A 20,747-nucleotide genomic window follows, 5' to 3' on the forward strand; every position below is an offset into this window, starting at 1 on the left:
GGATGCTGGTAGCTGAAAGAGGAAGCATATTTTTAAAAATATATATTTCTCTTATAAAAGGAATACCAAGAAAATTTGGAAGTACAGAAAAGTATTCTTTTTTTATAAAAGGGAAGAAAAATCAGCTGTTATCATACCACCAGAGACAACCATCATTAATTGTTCACGCTATTCCATTATTTTTTAGTTACCTCTGCCTGGTTGTGTGTATGTACGATTTTGTACATTGGAGTCTGCTGTTATTTAGTTTTAGCTCGGAGGAGATGCAGGTGTACTTGCAGGCTAAAGGGTAGAGACCAGTACAGCCAGAAAAGCTGAGGGTGGCTTGGGGAGGGAGTGAGTTATCTGTGGTGAGGGAGAACATGCTTGATGGAAATAGATACTAGAACAGGGGACAGGGTTAAAAATGTAGAAGATTAACCTTAGAAACTCGAGATAGAGAGGAAGGCATGGCTAACGATATATAGAAATTTAATTGCTGAAGACAGACTCGCATGCATATTAGGGAGTGAGCCTTTCCCTTTCTCCCTCTGTCTCTTCGAAATTAAATCACAGCGCAGTAACATGCAGAACAAAACAGAATTGGACTCAGCGTGATGACATTTGGCCACTTCCACAAACCTGCAGAGACCAGCTGTGCTTTTTAAAATTTTTTTCAATTCAGTGAATTATCTTAGCTCTTTGGCACAAATAGGTTGTGTTGGGATATTTTTGGTTGGAAATGGCAGAAGCCCAGCTTAAACTGGCTTAAACAAACAAACAAAAAGGAATTTACTGGCACGTGTAACGGAAAAGCTCCAGGGGTTTGGCCTTAGTGGCAGCTGGGTCCAGGTAATCAAATGACAGGAAGAACTTCTCATCTCTGCCTTCCTGTTTTTGGCTCCATCCTTAGGCAGCTTTCCCCAGGTGGTGACGGAGATGCCAGTTTATATCTTATCAGCTTAATAATTCTTGTGAGAAAAGGGCTTGTCTTTCCCTGTGGTTTGATTAAAAGTCCTAGGGCTAGGCTCTCCCTGGCCAGGACGTGGGGTCCAGTGCCTCTCTCTGAATTAATTAGTCGGTAGGCCAGGGGAACGAGAGCTTCTCACCGGCCAGACCTAGGTCATGTGCCCACTGCTGGAGCCAATCAATGCCATTAGCTCCACATGATTATATGGGCCAAAAAGTAGGAGAGTGGCCGTTCAGCCCCAAAGAATGGGGGGGGCAATTATATCTGGGCAGGCGGAATCAAAGCACGTTCTCCATGTAGGTCAAATTTCATGTTATTTAAAAAAAGAATCTCAACTTAAAATTTTGAGCAATATTTATAAGAATATTATAAATATGTTTCAAATGAGAAACAGGATTAAACAAGTTCACTCAAATTTAATATTTGCTGTTAAAAATAAAAGCCCATAGCCACCCAATGTAAGCAAGATAACCCAAGATAACTCAAGTTTCACTTAAAACTTGCAAAGCGACATTTCATTAAGATTCCTTTCTTGACAAAGCAATTTTATTGTTCGTGAAGGTGGCAACTGTAGAGAAAATTATCTTGGAATGAGTTAACATAACACACGGTGAAGCTCTGTCTTTTTTAAAAAATGAAATTCCAAATCTCTACTCTTGAGTTTCCTTGGAATCCTTTATTAATTTCCGTGTCTAAAGCACTTGTATCAGCTGAGCCTCTGTTCCTTGCTACAACCCTGAGGGTGTCTGGTGGACTCCTTTCTCCTCTGTGAAGTCTGGGCAGGGTGTGGATGGTGGGGCGGGGGGTGGCACTGAAGCAGCGTGCATTTGGAAGCAGGGAGACCTGCTACCATTTAGTAGCTGTGTGATATTATGTCCTTAGCATTCATATCTGCAGAGTTAATTGGGCCAGTAAGATAGTAATAACCGTGCAGGGTCACCATCCTCAGCATTCTCAGTTAGCAGCTCCTCTTGACTGAGGACTGTAAGCTACCTAGCGGTTCTAGCACTGCAGGTACATTGTCTCATTCTGCACCCATGACAGTCTGATGGGGACAGTAATGCTGTGTCATCTTACAAATGAGGGAGGAGGCATGGAGCGCTTACGTAACTGCTTGAGGCTACTGGTGCAGTAGATCCAGTACCCTAGGACAATCCTTGGCATATGCTTTGCCGCCCCCTGGAAATGCTGTAGAGTGACTAGGTGGTTAAAGGGTTGTTGAAAAGATTTAGCAGAGCCGCTGGTGAATACCTGGTGGCGGAAGACCCGCCGTGTCGAGGGCTTTGCCTTCATAGAAATCACACCGTCCCGGTGGGTGCGCATCAGCGCTGACACGGTTAGGTTTTCCTCGGGGAGGACCCCCTGGAATAGGAGCAGAAAGAGAGGAAGTGGGTGGGTGGGCTCATCCAGGGACACAGAGGGAGAGGTGGTGACCAACAAATGTTTCTGAAATGCTCGGCTGCAAGGCGGGGGCTCGAGAGAGGGGGAGGGACACCCGCAGGGGCTGATGAGTGGGGGGGCAGGGAGGGAGGTGGCCTGGAAGTGAAGGGGCTACAGGAAAGCAGGTGTCTTGGGGACGGGAACAGCAGAAGGAAGACTTTTTCCCCCCTTGCGGAGTGGGATTTTCTGCTCTGAAATGTCAGAGGTGAAGTGGTTCCAGGAGCAAAGCTCCACGGAGCAGGCGTGGGAGTCAGTTACTAGAGCAGCAGTTGCAATTGTCGGGACAGAGGAAGTCAGCGAATGGAAGGCGAGAGGTCGGCTGGGTGATTCTTGGGGATTTAAAAATCGGCCAAGATCATGATACTTAGCCAGCCAGAATCTTTAGTGCACTGGGGCTCTGCAGCGGGGCTCCTACACCAAGGGGAGAGGTTGTGAGTGCAGGTGGAGTTGGCCCGTGTGAAAGGGCTCTGTGGGGAGCTTGGGAGCCTGCTGGCTCCATCTCCTGCTCGGAGACTCTGGGACATGAGAAAACAAGCTGCATATGCTCCAGGTTTTGGAAAAGCAAGGTTTCTTTAGGGAAGGAGGTGGAGAGGACACTCCTGATTTACTTACGGCAAATGATACTTTTACAGCCAGTGATGAAATAACCCCCAACACTGTGTGCTTCTTAGAAGGAGAGCAGCAGAGGGGTAGGGAAATCAGAATTATAATTTAGCTCCTGATCCATTAGACCCATACAAAGAGCGAATGTTACTCGGATTCCCCAGGAGTACATCCTGGAAGAAAGAAAGGGACCAATATTGGCCAAGGAGGGAGATTTATAAAGGTCACTGTCCAAAGAAGTTTTAAAGAAGCGAATGAGATTGCATGTAGGCCAGAACAGTCCATGATTAAACATTAAATCAAGTGTAATTGTTTGGTAGACTTGCTCGGAACCACCCTAAAAATCGGGAGCCGTCATAAAAACATTATAAAGAAAATGAAATAATTTTACTCTATCTGGAGAACTGAGGTGTGACCAGAAGTCAACATTGTCAATTAATAAACGTATTCCGAAAGATAACAGCGAGTGGTAACTAAAAGTAGGTAGGCCACACGCAAGGTCTCCAGGGGTTTCCATATTAAATTTTTAGTGTTTACAAATCAAACTGAGTTAGTGGCACTGCATATATGGAAAAAGAAAAGACTGCAGGCTGTTTTTCAGCTTCTTAGATCATTGCTAATAAGAATAGCTCTAGATTTAGAACATTTTTCTTGATGAATAAAAAAATAAATCTCTCTGTTTTTTTTCTTCTTTTTTTGCCACATAACTATGTTAGGTCTGGAAAGCTGGGGAAGTGAGAACTGCATGCATTTTAAGGTGGGCGGTAACCAGGACGAGTCAGGAAATGCTAATTGGATGGCTGAGGGACTGCTGTCTAACATTTGTCATCTGTATTTGTTCCCGAGCATGCACATAATGTATCTGTGCTGTGGTTCCATTATTTTACCTTTGAAACCCTTTTTAAGGTCACTTCAGATAGCTATTTTATACAACCCAGAAACTAAGCAAATAGGTGATGAAAATATTTTGACTGCCGTGTTTTACTGAGGAAGGAAAAAGTAGTGGTTAATATTTGATATAGAAACTCTGGATAAGGTTTCTTTCTTTCTTTTTTTTTTTTTAAATCCTTACCTGAGGATGTGTTTTTCATTGATTCTCGAGAGAGGAAGGGGGAAGGAGAGAGAGAAGAACATTGATGTGAGAGAGAAACATTGATCGGTTGCCTCTCATATGCGCCCAGCTGGGGATCAGACCTGCCACCTGGGTGTGTGCCCTGACTGGGAATCGAACCTGCAACCTTTTTGGTGTACAGACGATGCTCCAACCAGCTGAGCCGCCCGGCCAGGGCTGGATAAAGTTTCTTTTAATTAAAGTGATAGTTATTGATAAGATGGAAATCAGAGTGGTATGTATAAACTGATGGAAAGGTTTAGGTGTTCTGTACGGATATCTGGTTTAAATGGGCAGGCACAGAATACAGTGATGGATAGGACAGACGGGAACGCCATCTGGCCCCAAAGAGCAACCACAGGCACGTAACTGGTTTTGAGGCTGCCCACCTCCTGGAACCTTGATTTAAAAGAAGCCAGAGCTATGGTTAGAGAGAAATTCAGTCTCTGGCTCCTTTAGGAAAGGGCTGCAGAGCTAGTATGGAGCAGATGGGTGTGCAGTTACCTGGAGAACCCACATTAGCATGGATGTTCAGTCTGAGAAGGTTAAGACGAGTCCCATGCTGAGCCCCACAGGAAGGAGGCGACAAGTTATTTGGTGAAACGCTGAGGTATAAGAAAGCAGTTTTGAAACCTGAAGTTATCCGACTGTAAGCTTAGTTGTGGTTGCCGATGGCTGGTTCCTTTCTTTTCTTTTTTCTCTTCTTTTCTTTTCTCTTCTTTTCTTTCTCTTCTTTTCTTTTCTTTTCTTTTCTTTTCTTTTCTTTTCTTTTCTTTTCTTTTCTTTTCTTTTCTTTTCTTTTCTTTTCTTTCTGACACGCTTATGTGAGGGTCAAGTGTTGGGCCAACTTTGGTAAGAGAAATATCACTTAACAGTATACTACTCTGCAAGGATGTGTCATTTTAAAAATGTCAACAGGATTTATTTATTTTAAGCAATCTCCAAAGTGGGGAAAATATTAGTGTTGGTGGTCCACCCTCAAACATTTTTTATGGATGCTGTGGTCAAGAATATGAGTCAGAGCCTGTGAGCACGTGATCTCACTCTAGGCTGTCATGGTAACCAGTGGATGACTTTAACCTTGGCACATTCTTTCTCCTTGAACACCTGTTCTTTGATCAAAGAAGCTAAATCTTTGCTAACAAAAAGAGGCCCAATTTTAAGCAAACGTCCAGTGTATTTTTAAAACCTGGTCCAAAACAGTTAATGCATGTTCCATGATTCTTAGGAAATGTTCCTTTGGTTTAAATAAGGTTTTCTTCTTAAGATGGGTAGTGAGCTTATGATTAAAAAATAATTGCACTATTACTTTTTTTCAAATACTACGTCACTTTCCACAACTTTTCCAATGATGTATATGGTCAGAAAGAAAGCACTCTCTTGATATCAGGGAAAGCAGTTTATCGTTAGGCTTTGGGTGATGCTTCCTCTGGGACAAACCCGTTTATCACACAAGCTTCCTCTGCAGAGTAAGTGGCTCACACATATCTAGAAAATGGAATAACTACTGCGCCGGTGTTAATGGAAGTCCTTTAGTAGTGCTGTGCTCCTTTGCTCTCTGGCCTATAGAAGTAAGTCTTCCTTCTAAGATTGGTCCTGAGCACAACTGTGAAATGGACGATGTTACCCCAGCCTTAGTTCTAGCCCCTTCCCTGGGGGTCTACTCCTCCTCCCTCCCTCTCTACCCCCCCCTCCCCCCCCCCCGGCACTGAGGCACACATAACTGATTAATGGAGAACTCGAACTTGTAACTTTAGCCAACAGGTACAATTAAACTATATTTAAATCTCATCCTGTCCAGACCCACATTATTCAAATAGTTGATTGCTTATACCTTCGAATAAAAAGAAGCCAACCTACCTGCCTCTTTAGCCTCTCCTTTCTTCCCATACTCTGCATGTCGTTGGGGAGGCCAGAAGTCAAGGTGGGCGGTGACTTTCTTGTCTCGTTGCATTTGGTTATGCTCTTGGGGCATTGAAACTGTCGTACATGGAAGGGCTTTCTCTGTTAGAGTTTTAGACTCAGGTCCATATTGCAGGGAGAATTTTGTGGCTGTTTAGTCCCTGGTTAGATTAGAGACAGCTGTTGTAGCCTCTTCTGTTTCCCATTTCCTCTCTCAAGAGTACGAGACTGGCCTAAATTAGAACTGAGGTGAAACTAATGACAGAGAGCGGACTTTCTTTGCCAGCCAGGAACTTTTGTGTTTTCCTCGTAGTGCCTTTGAGAAGGGGGGAGGCCATTTGGGTGAGAGGCATGGAATTGGGTCCCCTCACCTGGGGTGGTTGCCTTGTTTGGGGACAGTTGTCCTCCTCAAGACCTACTCTAGTCACCCCCGATTGCCACTAGACCCACAAATTAATTCAGATCCCCGTGTGCCCCAAAGGGACAAGTGCACATCTGACCTGTGAAGAGTGAGCTTCTACTACAAAATAATTGCAGGATTTTGTAGTTTGTATTACCAGACACCTAGGGAATGTGTGTGGGAATGGACCCTAAGGGTGTGAGACCAAGGAGGAAGGAGTATATACTGAATTAGACTGAATTTATTGTTATATCTACCTGAGATTCTAGATTTTATAACTTTGCTACATGGCTGGGACTCTAATGTTTCAGTTAACTTGGTTGATGAACAGAATGAGCTTGCACTCTAACCAGGGGCGGAGCATGCCAGACCCCCCTGGGTGTAACGGAGTGGGGAGTCCAGAGGCTTAAGGAGAGAGGAATGTCGGGATGAATTTCTGAAGCGAGACCTGCTCCCCACCACAGAGGACCCTCCTTCACTAAGACATTAACAAAGCTGAGAAACACAGTGCAGGGAGTATCCCGGATGAGCTCTGAGGTGGCTGTCCCCTGTAAGATGGCTATGACAGTGGGAGAAACTGTCCCTGAGATGGGCTCTTAGGAGCAGAGGCCAAGTGGGGGTAGAACTTAACCACCTGAAACAAGGTGGACAGAGGCAATGAACATGTTTTATTCTGGAAGGATCTTTGATCATAGCTAGTTGATCACAGCCTCCCCAGGGATGAATTAGATGGATGGCCTTCTCAAGGTTAATTTTCTCCCTCTGTTTTTTTCCATAAGAGGAAGACTCTGGTCTGGGAGTCAGGACCCTGACTTGAGTCATCACAATGGAAAGGCATAGCCTCAGTTGAGTTTCCGGACTCAAGTTAGTCTCTGAGTCCCTTGAGAAGGGGAGGCCATGCTCCCCGAGGGAACATTCAACACGGCTACAGGCATGTGCTGTGGATACTCCTCCCTGTCTTCCCCAAAGGGGCTCGTGTCCATTTATTGGCACAACTGTGCCCAGAACTAAAGGAAGTACCTGAACTTCTTAGAGATTTCTAGACACTGAGCTCATGTTAATACCCGAGGACCCCAAAATGCCACTCTGGCCCACCAGTCCATGTGTGAGCTTATGGTAGTCAGGTGAAAAATGGAATTCTTGCTACTGTTTGGAATTTCAATGGGTCCAATAGTCTGCAGGCCCAGGCTCTGGTTATTTTCTCAGTTCTTGCATTCATGATTGGAGTACACATATTTGGCCACTGGCTGAATCCCCACGTTGGCCCTCTGGCCTGTGAAGTAAGGCTATCGCGGTAGGAAGGGCCAAGCGGAAGCCAACGGAATTTCCCCTCCAGGATAATAATTAACAGGAATATTGGATCCCTCGGAGAATTTCAGAAATCAGTGAACTCCCAAAGGACTTGAGAAAACAAAGGCATGGAGATGCCTCTCATATTCCCATCCAACTTGCCTATTTGGCCTGTGCAGAGGGAGATTTCTTTTAGAGAGTGACTGTGGATTATTGTAGACCTCGTGAAGAGGTGATTCGAATTTCAGCTGCTGGTCAAGATGTGGCATCTTATCAAAAATAATCAGAGCTCAGCTCCATTATGCCCCCTTTGGTCTGGCAACTCCTTCATCCCTGTGCCAGTTTGCAAGGGCCACCAGGAGAGTTTCCTGGCATGGCCCACAGTACGCCAGCACAGTCTTGCCTGTGTCATAGACGCCCTGCCTTTCACATCCTGGGTTCTGCAGCATCTTGATCTTATTGATATCCCACAGTGCATCACTCGTCCACTATATTGATGATGTTGTAGTGATTGGACCTGATGAACAGAAAATGACACGCACTTTTAGATGCTTTAGTAAGACAGGTTCAGCGGGTGAGATAAACCCCACTCTTGCTGCCAAGTAGTGTATCAGTCAGTGCCGGGTCAGGGTGAAGGGAATCATAGGAACTATTTTAGCGAGAGGATTTCCTGTTTGGAGTTGGTTAAGCAGGTGTTGGAGGATTAGAATGTCAGAAAGGAACAGACTAGTGGCTACCTGGGCTGGGGCTGGAGTGACAAAGGAAGGAGGTCAGGGTTATTAAAGTCTGGGAGCTGGAGGAAGGGGGGTTCTGGGGCGCTTGGCCCAGACTTTTGAGGGGAATGTTGCCTGGCGCTGCTGGTATACCGGGGTCTCAGACGACAGGGCACTCCAGGCTGGGGCTGACGCATCTGACTTGAAATCCATCAGTGATCCCAGCTGCAGGCCTCTCCATAGCCACTGTCCCGGCCCCCCGCTTGAGCTGTTGTGACCGGAAAAGGAGAGCAAAGGGTCCTGTTCTGGACACTGGAGCCAGCTGCTGGGACGATGCTGACAGGGACAGCGCCCACAGCTGCAAAGAGCAGCCCTTTCCTCATTTTGCACTTTAGCATCCTTGGTGTGGACCCTAACAGGGAGCCAGCTGGCAGAGGGGAGCGTGGGTTTCAGAGGCCTAGCCCCAGATCACAGAGTAGGGTCGGGGATTTGGTGGTGAGGGACGGTGGCTTCATGTCCAGCACAGGTCCCCTAGCAAGAGCACGTTTTTGTCTTGATGTGCCACATAGTTGTTTCCAGATCACCCTTGACCCTTTGGTAATCGGTGCTAGTTTCCTTTCCCCTCATTGAGCCTGGCCTTTGGCTCCCTAGTGGTGACATCGAGGCCGGGCCAGGGGAGCGGAGAGGGAAAGTGGTAAGAGTCACCTTTCACTCTGTTTGGAGGGGTTTGGTTTGTGGTACCTGGCCCCTTACCCCCTGTGACCCTGTGTGTTTGGCTCTCTTGGTAGAAGCCCTATTCTCAAGGTTTATTCCCTGCTTGTGGTAGATTAAGGGGTGCTCACGTTGTCCCCAAATTTCTGCCCCCACGTTTCCCACGTTCAGCACCTCTGTGTGTAGGGGCCTGGCAGTGACTCCCGAACCCCATTTGGAACTGTTCTTCGGCTGGTGTGCATCGCTGGCTCCTTTGTCCGAGGAGCAGGGTCACGGGCCGCCGAGTGGCCGCGGCTCTCGGACCAGCTCCCGCCTGAGCAGCGTCGGCGGCAGGCGCACAGCAGCCTGGCCTCCTGTGCAGTTCACCTGCTGTGGGCTGGCCTGGTTCCCCGGGATCTGCCCCAGCATGGCTAATCCGTCCCGGCCCTCCCAAGGGAGGGTCAGGGCCCAGGTCGCCTCATCCCCCGCTTTGCCAGCTGCCCCCGCACAGGCAGGAGGTGGAGGAGCGACCCCGTTCCTGCGGGCCTTCTAGACTCCGCGTGGTCCGGTCACTGCTCTCCCAGCGCTGGGGACGGGTGGCCTGGGTTCCCGTCTCCCTCCCTGCCGCCTCCCTGCTGTGGGGCACAGGCATCCCCGCTGCAGGCCACCCGGTGGCCTCCCTTCTCCCACTTCAGCTGCAGTGCCAGGAAGAAAAGCCAGCCAGTCCGCAGGGGACAGCCGGGCTCGTCCCCGGGGCTCTGCCTGAGCGCGGTTTCCCGGGGACGCTCTGGGCCTGAGGGGCCACAGGCTGATTTCACTCCAGAAGCGCAATGGAAACCTGCGTGTTCCCGCAGTGAGGCCGGAGCTTACTCGCCGCTGGCTCCAGTCCCATCAGCTCCCGGCGGGACCCGTGGGTGTCCCACGCACATCGGACGCTCCCTTTGGGCCCTGTGTGTAAAAGTCAGAAACACTTCCAGGGACAAGCCAGCGAGGTGGCTCCCCCCGAAGTGGGAGTGTGGCCCTTGCGTGCTGGTTTGCACGCGTGTTACTCACACGGCTCTCGGAACCCATCCCTCGGGCCTGAGCGCTCGGGTGGCCGTGCGCGAGGGCCCGCACTCTGCCCGCACACGGGAGGGACCCGCTGAGGATGCCATTTTTACCCGTGTCGTCTTTGGTCCCCGGTCATAGATGGGGGCATATGTGCAAAGGCAGGCGCGATAAATTATTTGAAGGTTTAAAAGAATAGACATCTGATAAGTCTTTATAAATGGTATGTTTCAACATATTGCATTGCATTTGAAGCTTAATTTATTATCCAGTAAATATGGCAGCTACATTATCATTTCCTGTCAGTTAGATGTGTAAGGTTGTTGATTAGTTTTTTTAGAATGCATAAAACTTTTATTTTAATACCATTACAAACTACTGACACATATGAATACAGATTGAGTTTTAGGATATTAAATAAAAAATAAGGTATAATAGATTAAAACAGTTTATGATTTTCTTATATTTGGGGAAGTTAAAATATATTTTAAAACCTTGACTATATTCTTAAGCAGAATTAAAAAGGGAAAGAATTAAAATAAACAGACATGTAATTGGATATGAAAAGGTTAGCTGTGGCAGAAAACCTGAGACTGTCTATGTCCAGAACTGCCAGTTGTATATAGCTTCAAAAACAATTTCATGATAATGTGAGTCACTCAGGACCAAGGTGAACTGTTCTAATAACCTCGAATGAGTTTGTCACTGTGATTTTCTTATTACCTACTAACAGGTTATAAATCCATTTTAATTACAAGGAGTAAACAACACTTTGTCAAACCACTTCAATAAGCCTAACACCATTTTTACTACAGTATGACTTTGACACCTTTGAATTAAAAAACGACCCGACTTTAGCAAGAGAGAAATGAAGTTGATAATTACCTGGCCAGTGTAGGTTATGTGCTCAGTTGGATCCATTAGACCTCCCAGGGATTTTGCACTCTGTTGACTGGAGTATTAGCTGTGGGCATGGCCAATGTTCTACAGATAATTGCCACCTTTATAGTCCCCTCCTTTATAGATTTGGGACTTACGGGCTGTTGCTATGAAGCAAAATCTCATGTACATATACATTTGAAATACAGCTTTGAAATGAGTGAACTTACAATTAGTCCCTAGAACTAGAAGATTCAGTGAAGCTGTTCAGATGTTTTCAGTCTACGTTTCTTCTTGACTGAAGCCCCTAAGAATTCCATGGTGACTTCAGGCAGATATATTTGAATCTTGTTGAGTTTTTATTTTGTTTCAGAAAGGTAACTCGTGTATGCTAACTAGTGCTTCAAGGAAAGCTTCCTGATCCTCTCAGAAATATGCCAAGGAATTTGAGCAGAATATAGATTCTTATGCAAGGAAAGGGGCTGTGCATTTTATAGTAGTGATTCCCTCTGCAAACTTCCCTTTAAACAGTTCCTCCTCTTTGCAGCAGATCATGTATAAAATAGTGGGAGTTTTTTTAGATTAAAAAATAATCTAATTGTTCATACTTGGAGTTGTGCCACTGAATTGTCATGAGAAACACAAAATCATAGTGTGCTAGGACTCTGGAAGGGGCCTTCGGAGTTATCTGGTCAACCCCCTTATTTTACAAATGAGGTACAGGTGGGCCACTTGCCCACAGCCTGTCTGTCACACAGGGGGCAGGGGCACAGCCAAGAGAAGAACCGCCTTCCTGATGCCTAATTTCTGTGCTTTTCCAATTTTGGCTGCCCTCAATTTTTTATTTTGTTTGCAGTTGGGCTTTTTGGCATTTGCTGGGTTTGCATATTTTGTTAAGTAGAAAATTACCAATTTGTTAGTGTATGAATGATTGGGGTAGAGACAGAACACTGTGTTACAGAAATACTGGATGGGAGAACGTGAAATAAAATAGACTGTAACTCAGAGTCCCTTTTCTCATAACCAAAAATGAAGTCTCTATGTAACCAAACACCTCACAGCAAATGTCTTTGACCTTTTAGAACAGAAGAATCGTTAACAGAAGATGACAAGAGGAGGTATGTTCGATATTGAAGCTGGCTTTAGTTTGAATAATTTTGGCCACATCTCATGGATTTAATTTAACATGGCTTAATTTAACTCCAAATTTAATTTAACACTGTAGCACACTACCAATGTAATAGAGAGTCCACCAGCAAAACTTTTGGCATGGAGTATGTGGTCTGAAAAAGAACTTGCCCAGGGTTCATTATCTTAGTCTCTTTTAAGCAAGTTTGTCCTGTGCATGTGACCTGTGGTAGTTTTCCATCCTGTGGCCTTTGGGTGTCCTGTTCTCCCTAATGGGATGACTTCCCTTCATTTTCTCAGCCTGCCCCGCCCTCCCAGTCCCCCTCTGGGTAACTGCTCCCTGAATTTTATATTTATATTTACCTGTAGATGAAATGTTTTCGTGTGTCCATAGCATTGAATATCACATTGGCTGCTCTGAAGTCTTGATAAATGTTACATGTCACTCTGCTGGTATTTATTTCTATACTAAATTACAACATTCTAACTTTTCTTCTTTCTTATTGTAAGTAAAATATCTAAAATTTCTACTAACTCAATACAGCTTTCCTATCTATCATATCTATCATCTATCTATCTATCTATCTATCTATCTATCTATCTATCTATCTATCTATCATCTATCTATCTATCATCTATCTATCTATCATCTATCTATCATCTATCATCTATCTATCTATCTATCATCTATCTATCTATCTATCTATCTATCTATCTATCTATCTATCTATCTATCTATCTATCTATCTATCATCTATCATCTATCTATCTATCTATCATCTATCTATCTATCTATCTATCTATCATCTATCTATCTATCTATCATCTATCTATCAATCAATCTATCATCTATCTATCATCTATCATCTATCTATCTATCTATCTATCTATCTATATCTATCTATCTATCATCTATCTATCTATCTATCTATCTATCTATCTATCTATCTATCTATCTATCTATCTATCTATCTATCTATCTATCTATCTATCTATCTATCTATCTATCTATCTATCTATCTATCTATCTATCTATCTATCTATCTATCTATCATCTATCTATCTATCATCTATCTATCTATCATCTATCATCTATCTATCATCTATCTATCTATCATCTATCTATCTATCTATCTATCTATCTATCTATCTATCTATCTATCTATCTATCTATCATCTATCTATCTATCTATCTATCTATCATCTATCTATATCATCTATCTTCTTTTTAACAGAAAACATTACATTTCCCAGGGCAATAATATTCTGAATTCTATTTTTGAAAAATCATGACTTATTTTAATAATTCTGTAACTGTTGGAAGTACTCCATGCTTCTATCGCTTTCTTCAAATATATATGGTACCACTGAGATTGGTCTGCTTTTTCCATATCTGCTTCTGGAAGAAACTACGGAGGAGTGTATGTTGGCCTCCCATCTGAAGCTGTCAGTATGGTATCCAGTCAAACAAAGACTGTTGGAAAAAGTAAGTAAAATCATGTGATATTTTTCTCTAAAGATTTATGTTTTGTGAAAAAATATGAAATTTATATTTCAGCTTGCTTGACTCAGCCTACATATTACTGAGTGGCAGGGAACCATGTATCTGTTCTTTGTAATCATTTGTTAAAATTACCACCCATATGATGAGAGTCCTAATTTTGCTTCTGTTTGTGGTTCTACTCCATGCGTGTTGGTATTTTAAATTTTTTATTAATTTCAGTGGTGATCAGTGTGAAAATGGAAGCTAATGTGTCTGTCAGTTTATGGGGTTTTGTAGGACCTAAAGGTAAATCCCTATGGTGTATTATAAAGACGACTAGCTGATAATCAGTTTGGTGGCTCGAGGAAAAGGGACTGCCTGTTGTACAACTGAATGAAGTGAGGCTCCTTTTTCTGAGTTTAGTAATTGTGGCGTGAATGAAGCCCTTTTTACAGAAAATTTATAAATTTTTTAAATCCTCACCTGAGGACATGCTGAGAGAGAAGGCAGCGAGAGAGAGAGCCATGGGTGTGAGAGAGAAATGCTGACCAGTTGCCTTCTGTAGGTGCCCCGACCGAGGATCGAACCCGAAGCCCAGGTATGTGCCCTGACCGGGAACTGGAGCGGCCACCTTTGGGTGCACAGGATGGCGCTCAACAAACAGCCCCGCGGGCCGAGCTGAAGTCCTTTTGCTAACTGGCGTGACTGCACCTTGTAGATAGCTTCTTGCGTAGGTAAATTATTTATGTGAGGGTTATGGTAAAAGGCGTGCTAATGTACTAAGTACTGTACAGCTTTCTCATGCAGAGTTTTAAAAAATGATTAAGATGTCTAATGTGCACACAAGGCTGTATTAAATTAAACATCCTTTACTTATTCGTTCCTCATTGCTATTTCTCTACTTTATGATTTGAACCAGCAAATAATGTATGTCATGACTCTCTGGTTTTGTAAGAAACTAGAATGTGTTCCTTATAATCTGAACATTTAACTTTTCTTAATTTTCTCTTTAAGATTAGAAGAAAGTATCATGACTCAGTAATCAAGAGGTACTGTATATTTTTTCTAAATAATTGTATATATTTAGCCTTGATGATGAACTGTAGATATTATTTTGCTGTGTATTTCTAAGAAACCTTGGACTTCAGGATTGGGAGGGGGTTTCATTTTGTGGTTAAATCTGTAGAACCAAACATGTTTTATTGTAAAGAGGTCTTCAGTTTTCTTTGCAGGTTTTAAAATTTTTTAATTTTATTTTAAATGCAACTTAATTCATTTAACACGAGCAGGCCAAGTGTTTACCAAAAACAGTGAGGTTTCACTCTTCATTACCAAAAACTTTAAGGGGCTAGGACCTTGGAAATGATGGGGAGAGACTAGAGAGGCTGGGGCTGGGAATTAGCTTAGGATCAACATTATTTGACAGCAGCAGAAGTTAGTTAATGAGGAGACGTAGTAGTACCAAAACTCCAGTGGAGAGGGGCACTACATCAGTGCCCAGTTATACAGGAAGAAATAGTAAAACCATAGGCCAGGTTTACTGGTTGGAGATCATAAAACATGTTCAATGTGGACAGAAGAAAACATTGTTTAAAAGATGCACTGACCTGGGATCCTGGTGAGGAGCTTGGCGTCAGAATTATAATAAGATGATCAAGATCGGAGAAAATAGCTTTCATTCGTTACCTACTCCCAGTCTCTAAAAGATACCAAGCAGCCTTTCCATAGAGGCAGAGAACCTCAGCTCACCTGGTCCAATGGCCCACTCAGTGCTTGGCTCCCACTGTCTTTCAGCCTTGCTGAATGACATCTTACCTCTTTGAACCCCCAGTGACCGGGAATGCTCTATCTCCTGAGACTCCTGAGATAGCCCATTCTCCTTTGGGAGCCATACAACCTTGGATTTGAATTCAGGCTCTTCCACTTATGAGCTGAGAAATTACCTCCCCCCCTTTTTTAAATCCTCACTCGAGGATATGTTTTTATTGATTTTTAGAGAGAGAGGATGGGATGGGGGGAGGGAAGAAGGAAGAGAGAGAAGAGAAACATGGATGTGAGAGAGAAGCATTGATTGGTTGCCTCCCTGTGCGCTGTGACTGGAGATCAAACCCATAACCTAAGTGTGTACCCTGACCGGGAATCGAACCTGCAACTTTTTTGGTGTATGGGACGATGCTGTAACCAACTGAGCCACCCGACCAGGCTGCTTCCCCTTTGTTGCCTCCATTTTTTACTCTATAAAATGGACTAATGCTTAGCTTGAAGGTTTGATGTTAGGATTAAATATGAAATAGATGGTAGCTTCTGCCGTCACTGTCATCATCATCATCATCACTCTTATCATCATCATTATAATACTCTTTTTGTAACCAGCACCCAGCCATTGGCAGACCCAAAGCAAGACTAGTTTGCTATTGAACCTACTTCTTGCTGAAGGACAGTACTGGAGTTGGTGTTTGGGGCAGGGAGGGGTCACAAAATAAGCTCACAGATGGAGTCAAATAAGCTTTCCCACTGAGGGATGGAGACACAGAAACTGTAACTAGTTTTTCCCCTTTAAGAAACATAACAATCTTGGGTAGCCACTTCTTCGAAGATTTTCTCATCAAGGCAACAGCATCATGGAGCTTTGTTCCCTAGTGCTCATGACCACATTAGGGTGTTTGAGTTTCTCTAGGAATTTGATGGAGATTTTCTGTTTCTAGTATTTTTAATAGAGTTGTAACCCTGCATGTAGGTTTCTAAATTCCCTGCCAGGTTTCCCTTATTGCAGTAGTACTTATTAACATCAAATAAAAAAGATAATGTAGTTGGAAGAGAGCATATGTTACTGTTTACCTTCCTGAAAACAGGAAGCATGGGAATGGAGTGGGAAAAGGTGCCAGGTGGACAGATGTCAGGAGACTCGGCAGCTCTGTTAACACAGGGCCTATGATGAATCCTTTACCTTCTCTCACCTTCTCTCAGTTTTAGTTTTCTCATGGGAGACAAGATGATTGCTAAATTTTGTATGTGGATCTAAAACGCCCTGGTAAGCCAGCCCACATAACTTGATAGACAGCTGGCTAAAATATTTCCTTACTGCTCATGGCTGTAAATGTATATTATTTTAATGCATCGCCCTCTCTCCTCAATTTTCCCCTATTTCTCCACAACTGGTTTGGTCCTGATCTTTCTTTTGCCTCCTTTGAATTACCCGCAAAGTCTCCTGAGTTGAAAGGCTGTCCATTTTCCCTGGTTGCTAAGCGCCCATTTGGTACTTATCTGTAATTCATCTGAACTCATGGCTTTGCGGGCTTAAATTACTGGGCAGAAATCCTGACGAGAGCACTGTCCTTTGGAAAGAAAGACATTTTTTTGGAAAGGAGTGGAGATACCTTTTTTGGTCTCACATGTAAAATCTCTTGAAATAAAGCCACAGAATTCACTCACTGGCTAAAGTTCAAGGTTGACTTGGGTACTTTTTGAATCAAATCGAGGAATGATTTCGGAATCTTTTAAAATTACTTATATCACGATACAAATGTGTAGTTCCTTCTACAGATGACTCGAGGGTGAAAGTCATGCCCATTTGGATGTGCGGAGTTCTCCCAGCACAGAGGAGCGTAAGGGATGGCTCTGACGCCAGTGGCCTGACTTAGCTACATCACAGTCCCCCTCGACATGATGCGGGTGGCTCGGCCCGTCCCAAGTAGGGAAGGGTGGGGTTGTGGCCAAGCAGCCGGTACCGTTAACGTGGGTGATGCTGACATGCCGCTGGGTTTGGGCATTATTATGTGGTGTTTTAATTGTAAGTTTGTAGTCTCTTTTTCTATCTGACTTTGTCTCTCTATACAAGTCAGTGGTGAGTGCTGTGCCAGCCATGCATTAAGTCTTAAATAAATAGTAAGTGAATGTTGAATGTGTGTTTCACTTAAAAGAAAATCAGTAAATAATTTATAGGCTTAAAGTGGATATATTTTTATTGATGTCACACCTTTTCAAGCCTGCTAATTATTTTCCCTTTGTTATCTTCGTAGCTTGCTCATCAAGATTTAGAGGCGTTGTAATGTGCACAGGCATTTCCAAGGAAATTCTAAACAGTCAGCTGTCCCCCAACCTCCCCAAAGTTCTTAAGTCTGTGGTTAAGCCGTGGGTGCATATTGAATGGTGTGGCACTACAAAGGAACTGGTTAAACAATACACCTGTATCTGGAACTTTCCGTGGTCCACCTACGAAAGACGAGCTCACAGACTGTTGTTGCCCAGCGAGCCTGCTCTGCGCAGCAGTGTTTTCACCCTGGCCATTCAGCGGTTCCTGAAGATGGTATCTTTTCACTGATACTCTTTTGATAGTTTTTATATAACAAAATCCTTATTCTATTTGTAACTGAAGATAATGAGGCACTATAAATGAATTACCTGAAGTAATATATTGTCTGTTATCTTTCACTATTTCTACTTTGTGTTAATTGTTAGCTGTAGAATTATTAAATTGATTCTTACTGTTATCTCTTTCCCTTTTTTTTACAAATATTTGTTTTTCAGCTTTATTTAAGTGTCAGAGAATTTCCCTTATTAGGAGCAATGTATGACATCGCAGTATTTGAAAATAAATTACTGAAACTGGCATGCCATGTACACATTTTGATTAACTTCCTGTTTCCTTTATTCCAAGGCTCTGTAACTACAGACATTTCATAGCAAATGAGTCTCCCATTGTCTCTTCAAGTGATCACAGCATCTCCTCATGTTAATTCTGTACTATTTCAAGGACCTGTGACAGATGGTTAGTGGGAGATTTGGAAAGATTTTAGTCTGATAATGACCATGTGTATCCACTTAGTATTGCAATGTAAATTACTCAGTTTACCAATGTATTTCAATAATTAAAACATTTTTATCCCTCTTTACCTGGATTTCTTATTTTTCAAAAGAACACTTTCAAGGAGGTCATACATGTCATTGTGATGTATAGATTACAATATGTCAATATGTGAAGATGATACATAAATAGATTTCCATAATAAACCAAAATTTTCACAAGAATAAGAGCATTATCTTATATATTTGGTCCATATGACAACTGTAGGGACATCAAGTTGATTTAAAAATATATCGAAGGTAGGAAACACTAAGAAATGATTGTGACACATGTATGCCTGACTCATACTGACAAATCCACAGTGGTATTGATATTTAGGTGGGCTCTCAGCAGCTTATCCCATTAGGGATGTCGGATAGAGTCCTTTTTAACAAACTTTTCATTTTAAAATAATTTTAGATTTATAGATGCATATAAAGGTAGTACAGAGTTCCTGTATACCCTTCCTCCAGCTTCCTCTAATCTTAACATCTTACATAAACATGGTACATTTGTCAAAACTAAGAAATTGACTATTGGTACAGTGCTATAAACTAAAGCACTGCCTTTACTTTAATTCTATTAGTTTTTTCATTCACATTCTTTTTCTATTCCAGGATCCTGCCTCCATAGTCTCTTCTTCCTGGCATTTTTTCAGTCTTTCCTTGTTTTTTATGACTTTGAAGCCTACTGCTTAATATTTTGAGGCATTTCCCTCAATTTGGATTTGTTTCAGGTTTTCTTATGATTAGACTGGGGTTATAGAGTTTTGGGAAGAATGTCCTCATTACATTATATCGTAATATGATATCAACGTGACTTTTACTGGTGATATTAACCCTGATCACCCGGTAGGGGGCGCCTGCCAGGTTTCTCTGCTATAAGGTTTCTGGTTTTCTTTTTCCATCCTTTGTTCCTTATGGGTGAGTCACTAAGTTTAGACCACACTCCTGTAGGAAAGAGTATCAAGGAATTTTTGGACAATGGTTAAAAGCACCACGGTAATTAGTATTTTGGGGGAGATACTTTGAGACTCTGCAAATGTCCTGTTTCTCTTCAAAGGTTTGCCCACTAATGTTAGTGCCCATCCTTGGGTGTTGCCTGAGCATCTATTCCTGTTGTGTTCCAACGGCGACTTTGTACTTTCCTCATTTCTTCACGCGTATTACTTGGAATTCTCTAAGCAATATTTATTTGTTCTTTTCCCCTATTTATTTATCTATTCAATCATGTATTTATATCTATATGGACTCACAGGTATTCATTTTGGTTTTTAGATTATAATGCAATCACCATTTTATCACTATCACTATTTTTTGCTCAAATTGTTTGAAGTCTGACCATCGCTAATTTTTTCAGGTTGGTTCTTGACAAACTCTATACTTTCTCACCTTTAGGTTGATTTTAATAGCAAGTAGGCCTATAAAATTAAATTCCAATTCAAAAGTAAATTGAAACATTCCTAAAACGTCACCAAATTTCATTAATAATGAAGTGTTTTCCATATTATGACAAGCCTTGACATTTTCCTTCCACTAGACATTATGTAAATTTAGAACCGTGTGATTATTGTATGTTAATCATACTTGCCACCCACCTACCTATATCTTAAGACTAATGATTATAATCTTTATTAAGTACGACGGAATCTTGAGTGAAAGACTAAGAGAAGAGTAACTTAACACAGATCTTTCAAAAGGAAAGGGAGAGATTTAGGTATATTTTCAACTGATATAGGTACCGTTTGGAGCTAAAGAATGGAAACTATAATTCGGGATTTCCAAATTCCCTACTTAGGTGGCATATTGAGAAGGAGTGACCAAAGGAGGATGTGTCCTTTAGGAACAAACTATTCTCCCATCTGTCTTCCGTGTTAACACTTGGGGCTGGGGGACAGCTATCTCTCCTTCCCCTCCATCTCATCCCACAGGCCTTTCTAGGTACCCTCTTCTCATTTTCCAAGGGCAAAAGGACATTCCATGCTCTGGAACCTTAGTCCAGAGTATTTTTTCTTCTTGGAATATTTCCCCATTTCTCTCCATCTGCCTTGCAAGCTCTTTTTCATCTTAAAGCTGAGTTCCAGTGTCATCTCCAGGCAGAACCGGTCGCTCCCTTTCCCGCACTCCACCTCTTGGCTCTAATACAGCACTTATCACATTGTTTTCCAAATTCAGTTTCATCCAGTTGCTCCAGGTATATACTGAACCTATCCACCTTCCACCGTCCCTGTTGCCACCACTGTAGACCAAGCCACCACCACCTTGTGCCT

General features: G+C 42.9%; 1 protein-coding gene across 5 annotated transcripts in view; it reads left to right on the forward strand.

The window, feature by feature from the left end:
- The window catches only part of LOC308551499 (overexpressed in colon carcinoma 1 protein), a 34,081-nt gene extending 15,554 nt beyond the window's left edge, over window positions 1-18,527 (forward strand). The window contains exons 3-8 of one of the 5 annotated variants that reach the window (XR_013998043.1): window positions 12,107-12,142; window positions 13,559-13,638; window positions 14,201-14,233; window positions 14,650-14,684; window positions 17,655-17,941; window positions 18,293-18,527. Coding sequence is in view for 2 of the 5 variants with exons in the window: in XM_081126055.1 (XP_080982181.1) it covers window positions 12,107-12,142; window positions 13,559-13,638; window positions 14,201-14,233; window positions 14,650-14,654 (154 nt within the window). In the remaining 3 variants the exon portion in view is untranslated. Of the gene's footprint in view, window positions 1-12,106; window positions 12,143-13,558; window positions 13,639-14,200; window positions 14,370-14,649; window positions 14,685-17,654 lie in introns of all 5 variants that reach the window. The other 4 variants (XR_013998042.1, XR_013998044.1, XM_081126055.1 and 1 more) reach the window with 4 other exon arrangements.
- Window positions 18,528-20,747: the final 2,220 nt, after the last annotated feature.

The sequence above is a fragment of the Miniopterus schreibersii genome (assembly GCF_964146895.1).
Source record: "Miniopterus schreibersii genome assembly, chromosome: 2".
Lineage (NCBI taxonomy): Eukaryota > Metazoa > Chordata > Mammalia > Chiroptera > Miniopteridae > Miniopterus > Miniopterus schreibersii.